The sequence below is a fragment of the Corapipo altera genome, unplaced genomic scaffold, assembly GCF_003945725.1.
Source record: "Corapipo altera isolate COAL_440 unplaced genomic scaffold, ASM394572v1 45, whole genome shotgun sequence".
Classification (NCBI taxonomy): Eukaryota; Metazoa; Chordata; class Aves; order Passeriformes; family Pipridae; genus Corapipo; species Corapipo altera.
Genome location: NW_020884877.1, coordinates 15,134,383 through 15,150,229, shown reverse-complemented (window position 1 = coordinate 15,150,229; position 15,847 = coordinate 15,134,383). Strand labels below are relative to the sequence as shown.

General features: G+C 39.2%; 1 protein-coding gene across 2 annotated transcripts; it reads right to left on the bottom strand.

Moving 5' to 3' along the window:
* Nucleotides 1–12,127: 12,127 nt before the first annotated feature.
* SPC25 (SPC25, NDC80 kinetochore complex component) lies at nucleotides 12,128–15,712 on the bottom strand. Of its 2 annotated transcripts, none has more exons than XM_027636861.1 (7): nucleotides 15,617–15,712; nucleotides 15,056–15,224; nucleotides 14,902–14,967; nucleotides 13,977–14,117; nucleotides 13,724–13,828; nucleotides 13,322–13,420; nucleotides 12,128–12,383 (listed from the first exon to the last, which is right to left on the bottom strand). In XM_027636861.1, the coding sequence occupies exons 2-7, from the start codon at nucleotides 15,207–15,209 to the stop codon at nucleotides 12,250–12,252; spliced, it is 699 nt and encodes a 232-aa protein (XP_027492662.1). In that variant the 5' UTR covers nucleotides 15,210–15,224; nucleotides 15,617–15,712; the 3' UTR covers nucleotides 12,128–12,249. The 2 variants fall into 2 exon arrangements, with proteins under 2 accessions (XP_027492662.1, XP_027492661.1); XM_027636860.1 differs by lacking the exon at nucleotides 15,617–15,712 and adding an exon at nucleotides 15,315–15,544 and having other exon boundaries at nucleotides 15,056–15,226.
* Between the last annotated feature and the right edge of the window lie 135 nt (nucleotides 15,713–15,847).

Below are 15,847 nucleotides of genomic sequence, written 5' to 3'. Positions count from 1 at the left end.
ATATTTTAAAAAAAAGTTTAAAAAAAAGAAGGAAGGAACAAACCAGGAAAAAAAAAATCCTGAGTGTGTCTTCTCTATTCAAAGGGTTTGGAGTGCTGTGTTCAGCTGGAACTCTGAGCCAGGTAGTCTTTCTGATTCCTTCCACCTATGCAAATAGCAAAATATACATGGCTTCTGATGCCATAAAACATGTTTAAAGACTCTATTTTATACACACTCCAGTGAAGAAAGTTGTGTTGTCACTTCTTTCTTTTGAAAACAGATTTGTCCTATTCCACTGGTTGCTCTTGAAAACTTCTGAAACCTTTATTATCCATAAAGATTCTTGTGTGTTACAAAAAATAATGTGCTAAAAAAAGTTGAAAATAAAGGTAAGAAAACTGGAAAATTATAAATCATGGAAGAAGATCTATCAGTTTTACTACCTACAGAGCATCTTTTGAAAAAGTCAGGTAACCTTGTCAGGTAAGCTACAGCTTAGATGTCCATGAGTATATCTGAGGGAGCAAGGGAGCCTTATTTAAATCTGTTTCTCCCCCAAAAGTTTTTCTGCCTCTAATTTTTCTCTTCTGTCTCCTGTGCATTTGATTTCATAACCAACAGGGCAGGTTATACATGTGAAAATATACCAATTTCAATAGAAAGAAGCCCACCCATGGTGTTTGAAGTCACAGCTGTGTAGTAATTACTGTCAAGATGATACCAAGATTTTAAAATAAAATCATCCTGGGATATATTAAATGGACATTATAATTTGTGAAATCTGACCTGCTAATATGGTAATTGAGAATATAATTTTAAACACACCCCTTCCATGATATTGATTACTATCTCCACTGCATAGATGGTTACAAAAATGGCATTCTGGCAAAATACTTTGTCTTACATGAGAATATTGCTCTGAATCGTCAACATGCACAACATAGACAACATACTGCTGTGTTGGTGACACCAGAGCAGAGAGCAGTTCCCAAAAACAATCCTCGTGCAAGACGCCTTCAGTCTCTGTTGGTCCTCCCCAGCAATGCTCTGTAGTGTTGATTCAGACTTACAGTCAAGGCTACAACCCTTGAGATGATTTACCATCACTGGCTACATATGCTTTTAGTGTACCATAGAATCATAGAATGTTAAGGGTTGGAAGGGATCTTAAAGATTATCTAGTCCCAACCCACTCTGCCATGGGCAGGGACACCTTACGCTCAACCAGGTTGCCCATGTCCTTGTCCAGCCTGATGTTATCCAACTGCCAGGGTTGGGGCATCCACAGCCTCCCTGGGCAACTTGTTCCAGTGTCTAACCACCCTCACAATAAAGAATTTCTTCCTAATATCTAGCCTGAATTTTTCCTCTTTCAATTTTTATCCACTACTCCTTGTCCTGTCACTACAGTTCCTGACAAAGAGTCCCTCTCCAGCCTCCCTGCAGGTCCCCTTCAGATACTGGAAGGTTGCTATGTCTCCACACAACCTTTTCTTCTCCAGGCTGAACAGCCCGAACTTTCCCAGCCTGTCTTCATAGGCGAGGTGCTCCAACTCTCTTATCAACTTTGTGGCCCTCCTCTGGACTTTCTCCAACAGTTCCATGTCCTTCTTATGTTGGGGGCACCAGACCTGTACACAGCACCCCAGGTAGGGCCTCACAAGAGCAGAGTAGAGGGGTAGAATTGTCTCCTTCGACCTGCTGGCCGTGGTCCTTTTGATGCAGCTCAGGGCACTGTTGGCTTTCTGGGCTGCCAGCACACATTGCCAGCTCGTGTTGAGTTTTTGTCAACCACCACCCCCAAGTCTTTCTCCACAGGGCTGCTCTCCATCATTTCTCCATCCAACCTGTAGGATTACCACAACTCAGATGTAGGACCTTGCACTTAGATTTATTGAACTTTAAGAAGTTTTCATCAGCCCATCTCAGTCATGTCAAGGTCCCTTTGGATCCTCACTGGTAAAGAGTGCATCTGGGATTAAAACTCTTCCTTTGAGGTTTAAATTCATTTGCATCTATGATATACTAAAGCATGTACACAGTTATCTTGGTTCAGGTAACTCCAAATGACTTACCTATCCCCTATAAACCTGGCTTTTTGGAGTTTAATACAGATATGTGTAATACAGATAAGTTTAATATATAATTTTAATACAGAGATGTCTGGAAAATAGGTGAGGTAAGAGACTCAAATGACACATTTGAGGAAATGGGATAAGAGTAAGGAATCACTGAGAACTTCACTAACCTTTGCTAAACAATCACTGATCTTTCAAGCTAGAGGATTTTTAACAAAAATTAGGAATTCGCACATTTTTTCCTCTCTCTAGTGGGAAGGACCAAGTGTTTTAGTGATCAGATACAGCAGTGCGCTTTGATTCATTGCTTTAACTAATGGTTGTCAAAACTTTGGCTTCATCTTGCACTCTGCAGAGAAAATGCTGTGCAATTATTTCCTTTTTCATTTGTATTTGTTTGCTTTTCTGATGAAGAGCTTTGCAAGATGTATTTGGAAGCCATCAAGTATGTAGAGGTTAATTGCACATATTCCAGCAAATTGACTGAAATTATTCGCGTGGTTCATGGTAAATGTGAGACCTTAAAAGGTTCTGTATGTTCACACCTTTTGTAGAATCGTCATTTTAGTAATTTTAGAAATGAGGGTTTGTACTCCATAACCTCTTTGTCTTCAAGTTCTATGCTCCCTTTTTATAGTACAGTACACGAAGCAGTGGTTGAGATGTTGAAGTAGTAAAATGAGGAAATTATATGTAGAGTTGATTAGTAAATAGTAAGAATTTATCTTCTCTCCCTAGACAGCCCAGAATATAGTAAAATAAGATTCAGGTCACACTTTTTTCTTACTGTTTCCCATATTGGCATATTTTGTACCAAAAGAAAAATATATGGTGGGTTGGTGGGTTTTTTTCTTATTAAAACCAACATTGCAGAAAATGGTAGAAATATCTGATCAAACAACAAGGGTGGACACTGGAGTCTTTTGGGTCTTGGATCAGTGTTAAATAGTGCTAGTTTTAAAATACCAAAGCGTCTCATGCTGTTTCCTTGCTACCCTTTTGTAGTTTTTTTCTATGTGTTATTTATTTAATGATTCCAGCAGAATTGGTACAGGTGTCACAGCTTCATATGCTCCTGTCTCAGCCTGTGACTATTCTGTGACCACATGATTGCCAATATCAAATGCTTTTTCTGAGACCCAAATACATGCACTAAAGTTTTGCTTACAGTGAAGTGATTCTCCTCTTAAATCTGTATCTGTTTCAGGTGAAAATCACTTTCTGGTTCTGAACAGGACATGACGGCGACAGCCGTTCCCCTGCAGCACGTGTCAGTGGTGATCAATGCTGGTTGATTTAGTCACTGTGTGTGTTTTATGCAGAGTGCTCTAGTAGGAAGCCTAATGCCTGTTTCATTCATCTTCCCATTATCGCAACCTTCTGTATCTCAGAGAAACTGGTTTTCTACAGTTGATGCTTTGGTATTTTTTTTAATCTCTTTGCTACAACTCATTTTTATATGTCTCCTATTGTCTACTTCCTGTGACATTTGGGGGAGAGGAGCTACTGAATAATTTTTACCCTTCCTGTAATGTAGACCCTGTTAGGCCTAACTTCAGTGTTCTGCAAACTACAGTTGCCTTTAAACCATGAAGCAAAACCAGTTTGTATTACTCGTTTTGACTGGTTTTGATTTGGAACAGGGACCTAATGGGAACTTCAGTAAGACAATGTTACTCTTTTTTTCTTTTCTTTTTGAAAAGCACTAGTGGAATTTTGAGAAGGTGATGTACGTGTATAGCCTTTAAATTGTAAAGATTTCTGATTGTAGTTGCAATGAAAACACAGTGTTTGAGTGTGTACAGAATTCTCAGTCTTTAAAATTGCTTTCAATTAAAAAACGGGAGGAAATACTATGAAATGATGTTTTGGAGCTATGTCAGTAATTGCATATGTCAGATGAATGGCAAAAATGATTGTCTTAAATGACTGAAAATTATCTGTGCAACAGTACACATTTTCTGGCTTCTCTTGAGCTTCAGCTTCTTGCAATTCTGGGGTTTAATTTTACCATACCGTACTGTGCATGTTGACTGTTGCAAGTCAGGGTGAGGCAGATGACACACTTCCACCTGTGTTTTCATGACAATCCTGTGCTTGAGCAACTCTTTCAGAAATACAGTGATGTGTAGGAATTCCACTGTCCTGAATACAGTGATACACTAGCTAAAAGTCCTTTCATGTATAGCTGTTGTGTAGAACTTTGGGAGTTATTTTGTGTTTAATTTGACTGGGTTTGGGTTTTGGATTTTTTTTAATATGGAAAATAATTATTCCTCATAAAATCTCTGGAACCAACCAGTATTGTGGGCTATTTTATTTGGAGACACTTTCATAATAAACATAAGTATTAGGAATGTAGTGTTGGTTTTCTTCTCTTTTCTGTGAGATGCAAACAATATTTTCCTTTGTTTTAGCTCAAAGATTGTTCCCCACACTGCAGACTCCAGCACTTTTCGGGCAGATCCAAGTGTGTCTTGCTGAGTTCATCACTGCATTATTTTATATTACTTCTGGTATGAAACTGTTTGTAACAGGAAGTGTTAGAAGGACAAGTTCTCTCTATACAAATTAAAATATTTCATCTTTTAAAAAAGACATTTTCCTAGGATTTCAATATTAAAGTTTTGCATGTTAATAATTGCTGAATGTCCAGCTTAACCTGCTGTGGAAAAGCTGTCTTTTTTCAGTCTAGGTGGACAGAGTTTCTTAGAAATAGATATCCATTCAGCTGTTTTGGGCTAAACTGTCAGTCAGCAAAGCACCCCCTAATAACCTCTTCTGGAAGTGATAGAAGAGGGCCACTCTGGTATAGTTGTTCTCCTAAGGACAAAGCCGCAGCTCTTGATTTTGCCAAGGAACCTGAATCTTCCAGACCTCTACCCTTACAGTAAACCAAATCTGTTTGCTTATTTATTGTAGGACTTTATGGTTTTTATTACTATTGAAATGAAGAGGGGTAAAGTGTTGTTGTTTTTTTTTTTCTTTCTTGTTTTGTTTTTCTTTTTTTTCCAGGGATCTATCTATGTTCAGCAATGCACTGAGCTGGAATTGCTTTCATACACTCACCAAAGTAAAGCCTACAAACACCATTGTCAAGCAGGATCTGGTGCAGCATTAAAAGATGACGAGGGAGTACTTAGAAATGGGATGCATGAAAACATTCTGATAACTTCAGCAGGAAATAGAGGCAACAGTTCTCATAATACAAATACCAATCATATAGGAATATTCACATATCAGTTGAAGTTTTACCTTTCAAAGAGAAGTAAACCTGGGGATTTGCATTGTGTTTAAAGATTTCCATTGTGTAAAAACTAATTACTGTAGTTGTTAATATGTCTCTGTGATAATACATATAGATTTTAATATAGCATTTAAGTTCATGTTTATTGAAGATATTTATGAAGAGATTTAATTACATGGAAAATTGTCCAGTAGTATGTCTAATGTCTTCTGCTTCCTATGCCATGTATATCCCTCAACTTACATAGCACAAGGGAGAGCAAATGTTTACAGAAAGTGGCTCAGCATAATGTGATAAAGAGCAAGATTTTTTTTATGTACTGCCTTTAAGTCTGTAAAGGTCCCTCTGCACAGGACACACAGTGGTTCTCAGAAGACAACAGGAGGTCTGTGCTGCTTTAGAGGAGTTAGAAGTCAATGACACGGTCTCATGTAGGTTCAGAAGGTGAGTGGAAGGGATCTGAATGTGTAACTATGCCAGATGAGCAAATTGCTGCATGACTCAGTACTTCATCATGCTGTGAAGGCCAGAGGTTGGGAGGTTGTGTGAAGGGATTCCGGCTCTACACTTAGTCCCAGCTCTGCTAGTGTGGGTGGAGGTTTCCCATTTCCCTGATTTATGCTGGGTTTTTTGGTCTTCTTTGTGCTGGACACTAGTCCTGCCCCTTGACAGATTTTACATTGCCTACTCTTGTCAGCTGATTACCTTCTTAAGTAATTTCACAGAGCAGGATGCCAATTTGTGCTCAGATATAGGGGAGTCCAGGATGGTTGTCATATAGGCTCTTTTCCACAGAGTTCCCATGCTGAGGAATTTAAAAATGTGAACACAATATTAAAAGGTATGAATGACACCAAATTAACATTGGTATGTGTAATGGGAATGAAGCTAGAATGCATGCTGAGCAAACTTGCCTATCCTGACTTCTTACTGGTGACTGCTCTCCCGACTGAACTGTAAGATCAAGAGGTTGCAGCTCTGCAAAAAGTTAATTCCAATAATCCAAAACCTATTTGTACAAAGCAAATTAATAAAACGATAACTATGTATTAACTGAGCACAATAATGGTGTACCTAAGGCACGTGTCATGGCAGGCCTAACTGTGCAGAGCTCTGCAAGTAGAAGATAACAGTGGCCACAGGATGCCCTTCCACCATCTAGCGGAGCCGGGAGCAAGGGTAAAAGCACACATGCCTACCAGCTTGTACCTTAGAAGGCAGCTTCATAGGATAAAACATGTTTGAGGAAAGTGTTTTATACCAATCTTCTCCAGCGCTGAGTCTGCCAAGCCCATGACGATCCTTGTAGAGGCATTGCAGTTGTGTGCAACACTGACATGTTCCTAAGGTTTTGACTTTCAAATGTAATTGTTTATGTGTGACACAGAGCTGTTAGCTTTTAGTGACTGGCAAGTGCAATACAAAATTAAGTATTAGAAGGTAGTTGAGTATTGTGAATTTGATCTGTAAGAGCAGCATGACCTACTTGCAGTGTTCGTGCTATAGTTCACTTATTATACGAAAAGGTAATGTACTTTAAAGTTACTGGCAGGCAAAATATATATTAACATTCCCAAATTAATGTTCTGTCATAGGCATCTGAAAAACACCATTGTGGGGTTTTTCATATTTTTTAAACACTTCCAACTGTAGGGTACTCTCCCTAGAAAATACTACACAGGTTATTTTTCACTGTTTCCCAGAAAAAGAACCAAGCAAGGTTCCTGTACAATTAACATATTTTTGCCATATTTATGCAACTTTTTGCTATCTCCCCACATAGAAAGACAATCTTGATATCCACAGCTGGAATTTGATCCTTCCTTGTTTAAAATAGCATCAGCTTTCTCACATTAATCTAACTAACAACTTTCTTTCCCATTTCTGAGCTTGTTTTAAAGACAGCCCCACCTTTTAACTCACAGTAATGGTAATTTCAATTACTGTTGCTCTCCTAAAGTATTTTTGAAAGAGCTGCCTCCTACCAGAAAGGCTTGCTATTTTACAGTTATATTTTTTTAGTCTATCATCTTAATTGAAACTTAATTCAGCCAAAGCATTTAGGTGTTACTGTATCTCATTTTTATATAGAGTTTCTCTCTGAGCAATCTCCAAGTGAGATCAGTGCCCACAGCTGTTACTTTATGGGACAAGCTAATCCATATTTCAGCTCCAGAAAAGGATTTGCATGTTAAAAGTCTAGATTGCTTAAAGGTCCAACATTTGGTCCTTCAGCAACATTGAGGAAGTGATGACCCAAGTTGTGGTACCCCCTGGAACAGGTGGATGTAAAAAGCAGCCAGGACTGCTGTCCAGACTAGCAGCAGCTGCCTCTTCACATGAAATTCTTTAAGTAACTGTTCCCTTTTAATACCAATTTCCTACCAAATCTATTTGTGAAAGAATTTTTGTCAAATAAATAGCAAGTGAACCATTGGAGATCCATATAGTTAAGCTATGATGGTCTGTGCTACTCTTGCAACTTGACCAAGCATCCAGCCCAAACACAGCTGTTTCACATGGGAGAATTCTCACGTAAGAACTCATCTATAAGATTTGACAGGTAACTATTATAGAATGCTAACTATATTATTTGGAAGAGAAAAAAAGGGTTGGTAACAATGAAGGGAAACTTCAGCAGGAGCAGCTGAGGACAGTAAACCATCCTCATGTAAATTGCATGCACACTGAGTGTGAATTTGGTATTTTGATTCATTGCAATGCCATTAGCAGAGCACTTAATAAAGGTGGTCCCTACTGTATTACAGTCCCAAGCAGAATTATGGACTAACCTTACAGAAGGCTGGAGCCTAAAATGACAGGTAATTGCTGCAGAGTTGCAGTTGACAGCACTGAGAATTGCATGTCAGAAGAGCTTTTCCCTCTTTCCTTTAGAAACATGATTTTATCAGGTGGCTTGCCTGCCTTTGCCCCAAGTATAGGAAAATACAGGCCAGTTAGTCATGCTGGTACAACTAATATTAAAAAACCAGAACTACCAATTTGCTGCATTGTCTTTCCATTAATGGGGTTGTGTCAGACATGGAGTTAGACAAGCAAATTTATTTCTTGTTAGCTTCATTTGGAAAGTTAACTATTAGTTGTTTGCCTGTTTTTAACCTATGAGGTAAGCATTTACATTAATGTATTGTGCTTTAACTTAGAGAGCTAGTACACCACCCACGAGGTCACCCCTCTATCTCTTCAACCTACTCCTCACTTAGCCAGAAAGTTAATGTGTGCAGCCTGCTGTTAAATGCCTGGATTCCTTTATGAGAATTGCCATCAGTATAAAGTAAGCGTAGCATGCTTCTAAATCAAACAATAATGATGCACAGCTGGTGTTTGTTCATCACACCTGTTTCTCTGCCCAGCCAGTTATTCCAGCTGTAGCTGTGATGCGGAAGAACCGAGCTCGTGATCAGTAGCCAGTGCAAAATAATCCATTGAGACAAGTCAAAGAGCATGCTTCCACGTAGAGTTATCCATCAGTCACAAAACAGGTGAGTCAGTAGCAATTTGCATTGTTCAACATGCTGTGACTGAAGAGGAAGAAAATCAAATTGACTAATTGCATCTTCTTTCAATTCATTATTTCAGTGCATAGCTACTTAAAAAAAAAATATATAATGTCATATAAAAAAATACCACACACTTCTGTGATTAAACACTATGTTTAGCACAATCTGTCAGTCTCCCTAACAACTTTTGGACCTGCTGCTCAATTAGTCCAAATTTGAAAAGGAGATTGTGTTGCAGCTATACCTGATCTTATAATGTACTTAAACTCAGCAGCCAAGTAAAGGAGAGAACCGCTAGAAGAAGGGGAGGCAGGGTGCAACCAGTGTCCTGTGGCTTTAGCAGCAGCCAAGCAGGGGCTAAACTGGCGTAACTCAGGAGTGGTTCTATGGCTCTCATCCATAGACTCTCATAGCTCTGAAGAGCTAGGATATTGCAGTGAAGAGAATGGCTCTTTTTAAGGACAAAATCAGATCTATAGGAAATCAGGCTTCATTGCCATTGCTTCTGCTGCAACAACCTGTTTATAGGATCAAGATTCTAAAGGGTTCTTTGTGTGTAATTGTCAGAGTGATTAGGGATAATAAGGATGAAAAGAATGGAGTCTCACTGTCTGGCAATCAGAGCCATTCCTCCCAACCCTTCAGGAATACAATGCTATTTTAGCAGCAACGACTGATGTAATTGGATTGCAACTATTGCTTTCAAAAAGGTAAGAGCATTACCATAATTATTTACTATTGTTTATTCATACAGTTAAAATATGTACAGTAATCTCCCTGTGGAACTGATTTCTGTGTGCATGTCTGTTAGATCATGTTCAGCAGGGCTTGTAAAAAGTTATAAATCACTCACAAATGAGTTCACAGCAATGTTAGAGTATTGTAATGACGCAACTAATTTAGACCATTTCAAGGCACTGAATAAATTCAGTTTATTGAACCATTAAATAAGACAGTTATATAACACAGCTGGAATATGACTGAAGCACAGCATAACTTCCATGTCTTTCTTAATTTTCACAAGTGGAGCACCAACACTAGCTGGTTGTGTGTCATAGTCCCTAAGCTGCATATTGCTTTTGAACTCAAGAGCTTTCCCATATGCTCTTTGGGGCATTTCAGACTATTTGTGCACTGACCAGTACACTGGGGTCTGTTGAGTCAGTATTATATTGTATTATCCTATTTGTCCTATTAGTGGATATCACTGTATTATATAGTTTCATAACAAATAGAAAATTCCAAATTACCTCAGATCCAGGTGTGTGAAATCCTATAAGCACCAAATACCTTTATTAAAGCCACAAAGGTTTTAAAATTTTAAGACACATCTTCCACTACCATAAAGGCTGTTTCATGGGAGTCACAAGCCAGTTTTACTTCCTCTTTTTTAATAAGCAAAGAAACTTTTGTGTACACTTTCCTAGCCTTTACCCACTTTTGGAATGGCTGGCTATGTTTTAGTGGAAGTAAGATCTGCATCTGATTTGCCTTGCCAAATATAAGCAGGTACATTATCCACACTCTAAAAGGAGTTATAAAGGTTTATATTACACACAATAAATATTTCAAACTTTTACTTCTTGCTTTAGGCATATGCACAGAACATTTACAGCCAGGCACATCATATTTTCTAGGAAATAATTTCTATGAATGTATATTCCAATACAGTAGTTGTCCCATATTTTATGCTCTGTGCATAGTAATCTTGACAATTCATTTTTTCACCAACTACTCATGCCTGGGCTGAACAAGAAAAAAATATGGCACAAAGTTTGAGCATTTGTCTTTGTTACTCAAGGCGTGTTTCAGCTTCTTTCTCCTGTGAAATTGATGATCAAATCAGATATGCTACAGAGTATTTGAGCAATAAGTGCACCCGTAATGAATAAACAGCTCCATTTGAAATCATGAAAACGAGATGGTTGTGTCCTGTCAGTCTTTGTGCCTTCATACAACAGCTATAAAATAGTTGGTTGAGCATCCTGAAGTTCAGAGCAGCTAAGAGCTGCTTGGCACAGATAGGTAAAGAAGGGCAGGAGTACGCTTCAAAATTAATAGTCATTCTGGATATGAGAGCAATGCCATTAGTGAGAAAGGACAGGCTTTCTGACATGGAAGGCAAGAGCTTCTGTACAAGGAAGGGTTGCCAACAGCACCCATCATGCCTGGGAGAGAAGATAGAAGTGGGAAGTGCAGAGGTGGCTCAATGCATTTTTTTTTAACTCCTGACTACATAAAGTGCCTACATTGACCTACATAAAGTGCCTACAGCATGCTTTTTGTGGTAGAAGCAAGTAATTGAAATAAATACCTGCTATTTAAATATCCCTTTATTTAAACAAAAGGAAGCAAATCTGCAATGAACAAGACCCTGTATCTGAAGGCAGGCTCCCAGCCTGTGCCTCTGTCTGTCCCATTGTCGGTTAGAGAATTCTCAGAGAGTGCACAGGGTTTATGGACAAAGCAGAAATTGAGGATTTGTTTAATTAGAGATGTCATTATAAAAGCACTTACTAATCTCTGCTGCCATTCTGTTCTAAAATTGCAGTGTAATCAGCTGGCACCTTTACCCTCCTTACTGCTAGTTTTGTGTATAACTGGCTATAGCAAAAGAAAAAAAAACAACAGGGAATACCAAGGAAAATGATGCATTATTTAGAAAATAGCAAATTATGCCTTATAGGGAAGAAGAAATGGAAGATCATCTCTCTGCTGGATCCAATAGGGATTACTTTTTTTTTCTTAAGTTGCACTCAGAAGATTAAGGGTGTGGTGTATCCATCAAGCTGTACCGTTAAGTCTAGACAAACCAAATGAATTAAAACACAGTTCACATCTGACCAGGAAATAGTAAGAGTATCTTATCAGCATCTCCACATTTAAACATGCCTAAATGGCCAGGTCTCACATACTAGTTTTCAATTCAAGTGGTCTTTTACTTCACTAGAATTTCTAGGACTGAATTTAGTAAGATTTTATTTGAACTATGTTAAATTATCAAATGAAGCTCTTTCTTGTTGCAGCTGTCCATTTAAATATTTTGTAATAAGGAAAACACTTTACAACCACAGAAACCTGAAAGACTCATCAATGTTTTTGGAAAAGAGAGAGAAACTCCAGAAGGTACTTTATTTTGCATATCTTCTTGGGGTAGCTAAATAGAGATCATCACATCTTTAAGCCACTTGCTACTGGATCAAAACTTACATGTCTGGAGGTATTCAGTTAAGGGAGCAGTTATTATATTGTTGTTTGAAGAACGATCAAAAATGTCTCTAGATGACAGCAGACTACAATACTGTTTTCATTATTTTTCTTTACTTAGAAAACAGAGTAAGACAGGGATAAATACACATTTTCACAATACAGGAAGGAAACAAAAGTGCTCTACAGCTAGAAAGAGAGGTCTGAGCTAGTTTTATGCAGACTGTTTATACGATAAAGCAGTGAAAGCTCTTCTGACGTTGGCAACAAACGCAGGAAAATTGTTAGTTTCTCTCACTTTGAGCTGGAACTCTGCTATACAGTCCAGAGCAGGAGTACAGGAAGTCACTAAAATGACAAAAATTTCCAAAAGATGAGACTTATTAAAAAAAAATATTAGTGTTTTCCCATGCTTCTGAAATACTAATGTAGTTTGTTATCTTTTTATGTTTTAGCTTCCACAAGTATTATTTTTGAGTAGCCTCATTTTCTGTCAGCAAGGACAAAGCCTCAAAATCACAAGTTTTTTTGTTTTCCTGACTTCCCACTCAGTGCTGTGCTCCTACGTGAATTGTTACAGCAATTCCAAGTAATCCATAGCCTGGTCAAAAACTGAAACACATTCCTAAATAGTTTTGTTGCTCTGCCAGCAAGCAGATTGTAAACTGATGTAACCCAGTATGTGACGTACTTTTAACTTCAAAAGTTTAAATTTGAATTAGTAAAACCAGAAATCTATTCAGTCCATACCTAAAAGCCCCAATAGCATCTATCTAGACGCTCTGCAGCACAGCACTTAAATTATTCATAACTGAAGTAAGATCCATATTGCAAAACAAGCTTTAAGATCTGAAATGCTGTATCCTTACGAAAATCCAGATTGCTGGATTTCAAGTTTTATTCTTTTACCTATGTCACCCTGTAAGGGTTTCTCTGCCCTCTAGGCTTCTCAAATGAAGTTGAAATATGCCTGTCAGCACAGACACTGACTCTAGCATAAACAAACTACAAAATGAAGCATCCTTATCTCTGTATATCCTCTCTCTCCCGCTTTGCTTGATAAGAAGTAAACAGCATCTCCAAAATGGAGAGTGAAGATAAGCAGTTATATTTTCATGTAAGTTAAGACAAACATAATTAAATAAACTATATTACCATTGCAATATTTTTCACTCAAAAATTGGAAGATAAAGGTTACAACTAAACTGCACTTTGCTCCTCTCCACTTTTTTCAAATAGAGGCATCAGATTCAGTCCTCTTGTGTACGTATTCAAAACTCACATACCTTCATAATCTCCTTGTTCATTTATGGAAAGGGTAAACGTGTATGGCTTGTCAGGATCTTTGTGGTCAATGTGTCTGAATATAAACTGTAATTGGTTATCTAAAACAAACACAAGCAGAATTAATTAACACCATTAACCTCTGCTGGAGAGTCACAATGAAAACTAAAAATCACAATATGAAGTTAGTTTCAATTAATATTCTTAGAACATTTATAAATTAGGGAACCCTGGTCTCTTTGAAAGACAAATGCATTTCAACATATTTTGCCATTTGAGAAACAATGGTAATGCCTGGGCTCAGACAATTCATCAGGTGTGTACGCTGGTTCTTCACTGCACAATCCAGCATTGACCACATTGGATCAGTGCACACGGGAACTACAGAAACTACAGCAACTTACTGTGAATTCTGCGTATCTCCAATCCAAGACACTCCTCAAACAACACTTTAGACTTGCACAGTCGCTCCATTTTCTCCTTGACAGCTTTGTCTTTAGAAGACGTTACTAGAATTTTAAAATCCACCATAAGTATCAAAGGCAAAACAAGCACATGAAAAATATTTAGAACAGTAGAAAAGCCCTAAAGAACAACTGTTGAAAACAACTCCTCCTTCAATTAAAAAAATTTCCTTATTATCCGTTGCTTACTTACTTTCCATTTGCTTCACCAACTCTTCTTTTAACTCTTGGATGCTGTCAGTCAAGTTCTTCTGTTGCTCTGCTTCTTGATTTAGCTTAATTTCTGCCAACTGCTCTTCCTTTTCTGATATACATTTGCTCTGCTGGAGAACCTCTGAAAGGAGGCAAGAAAATATGAACACATACAGTTGATTAAGTAGGCCCCTGCTATTTAATACTTAAGTAATTTGAGATGATTTATTTGAATAAAATGTTGTGAAATGCATTCTATCTCGGCTGCGAAGAGAAGTCAGCATAATTACACTGAGTATCAAATAAAGTTTAGAGTGAAAGTTACTCCTGAGAGAAGCTACAAAGTAGGGAGCTGTGATACTTCAATCAGATGCGATGTTTTCTGGTGCCAACACTAGACATCTTCACAGCCTGAAGACAGTGGATCCTCTCCACAAATAATTTGACAGAAAGCGAAGAATGGACACACTGACTGATATTAGAGTTGCAATAATATTTACCTGATATTCTGAAGTTTAACTACAAAATTCAGAGAAGTTAACCCTGAACTGATGAGCTGACAGTGTTCTCTTACTAATATGGAAAAGGCATAAGTAACCTCACAATATTTAACTTTACTAAACAATTTAATTAACTTTTTCTATTGAAGTCAGCAAGTTTTGGTACTTTGTTGTTTTAAATACTTAAGCACCAAAATCACTATGCAGAAAACTGACTTATCTTTTTGCACTATCAATGAAGTTTTTCAACAAATTTCTTTTGAATTGAAATTTACATCCTGTAACCAACCAAATATGTTTGGTTTTAACTCTATCTTCATTCTGATGTTACTATTTACCTTTTGAAATGTGAAGTTAAATATACTATTCAGGTGTATTTAGGTAATTTTAGAAATGTTAGACAATAAATAAAACACCGTACTGTACCATTGTTATACTCCTGAATTTTGTCAATCATCAGGTCTCCTTCTTTCAGCTTCTTGGACCATTTCGCTGTAATGGAAAGTTACTTTAGTTATCTGAAGAAGTTTGATGATAACTTGCAAAACGTAGAGGTAAAAGGAACATAGAGCCTTTTTACCTGAAAGCACGTCTATAGACCCCTTGCACGAATCTCTCAGTGTTAAAGTCTGATTGATCTGTTCAGTGCCATAAACGCTTTTAAACTCGATCCAAAACTCTTTCATATCTCTTTCAAAGAGAGTTATTTCATCTTCTGTCTTTGCATTAGCCATGGTGCTGTAACACACCTGTCAGTGAACAGACAGCGTCAGGACACGGGAGGTAGTGCCAGCGGGTGTAACTCACGGAATAAACCCTCGGAGCCGCTTTGGTCCCTTTGCCTTGTTGAAACCTCTTCCCGCAAGTTGGGGTTTTTTTTGTCACCACTGGCTCAGCGGGAGCCGCGTTCCCCTCTCTCCTCTCCCGGCGCTCAGATGCTGCGCTAGGGGAGGCCCCGCCAGGGTTCCGGCGGCACCGCGGCCGCTGCAGCCGGGGCGCCCCCGCCCCTTCGCCGTCCCCCCGCGAGCTGGCACCGAGCCGGGGGCGGGGCCGGCTCCCCACACCAGCAGCCCGGGCCAGGGGTCGGACCGGGCGCTCCCTCGCTCTGGCCCCACCGAGCCCCGCACCCGCCCGGACCCACCGCGTTCAAACCCCGCCGCCTTCCCACCGCCAACGGTCCGCGCGGCCCGCCCCGCAACAACCGCGCCGCTCATTGGCCCAGCCCCGCCGGGGCCCGCCCGCGCCGTTGCTGCGGTAACGCAGCGCGCGCGGGGCGGGGTCGCCGGGAGGGGCGGAGCCGGGAGCGGGGAGGGGCGGAGCGGAGCGGAGCGGGGAGCCGGGAGCCGGGAGCGGGGAGCCGGGAGCCGGGAGC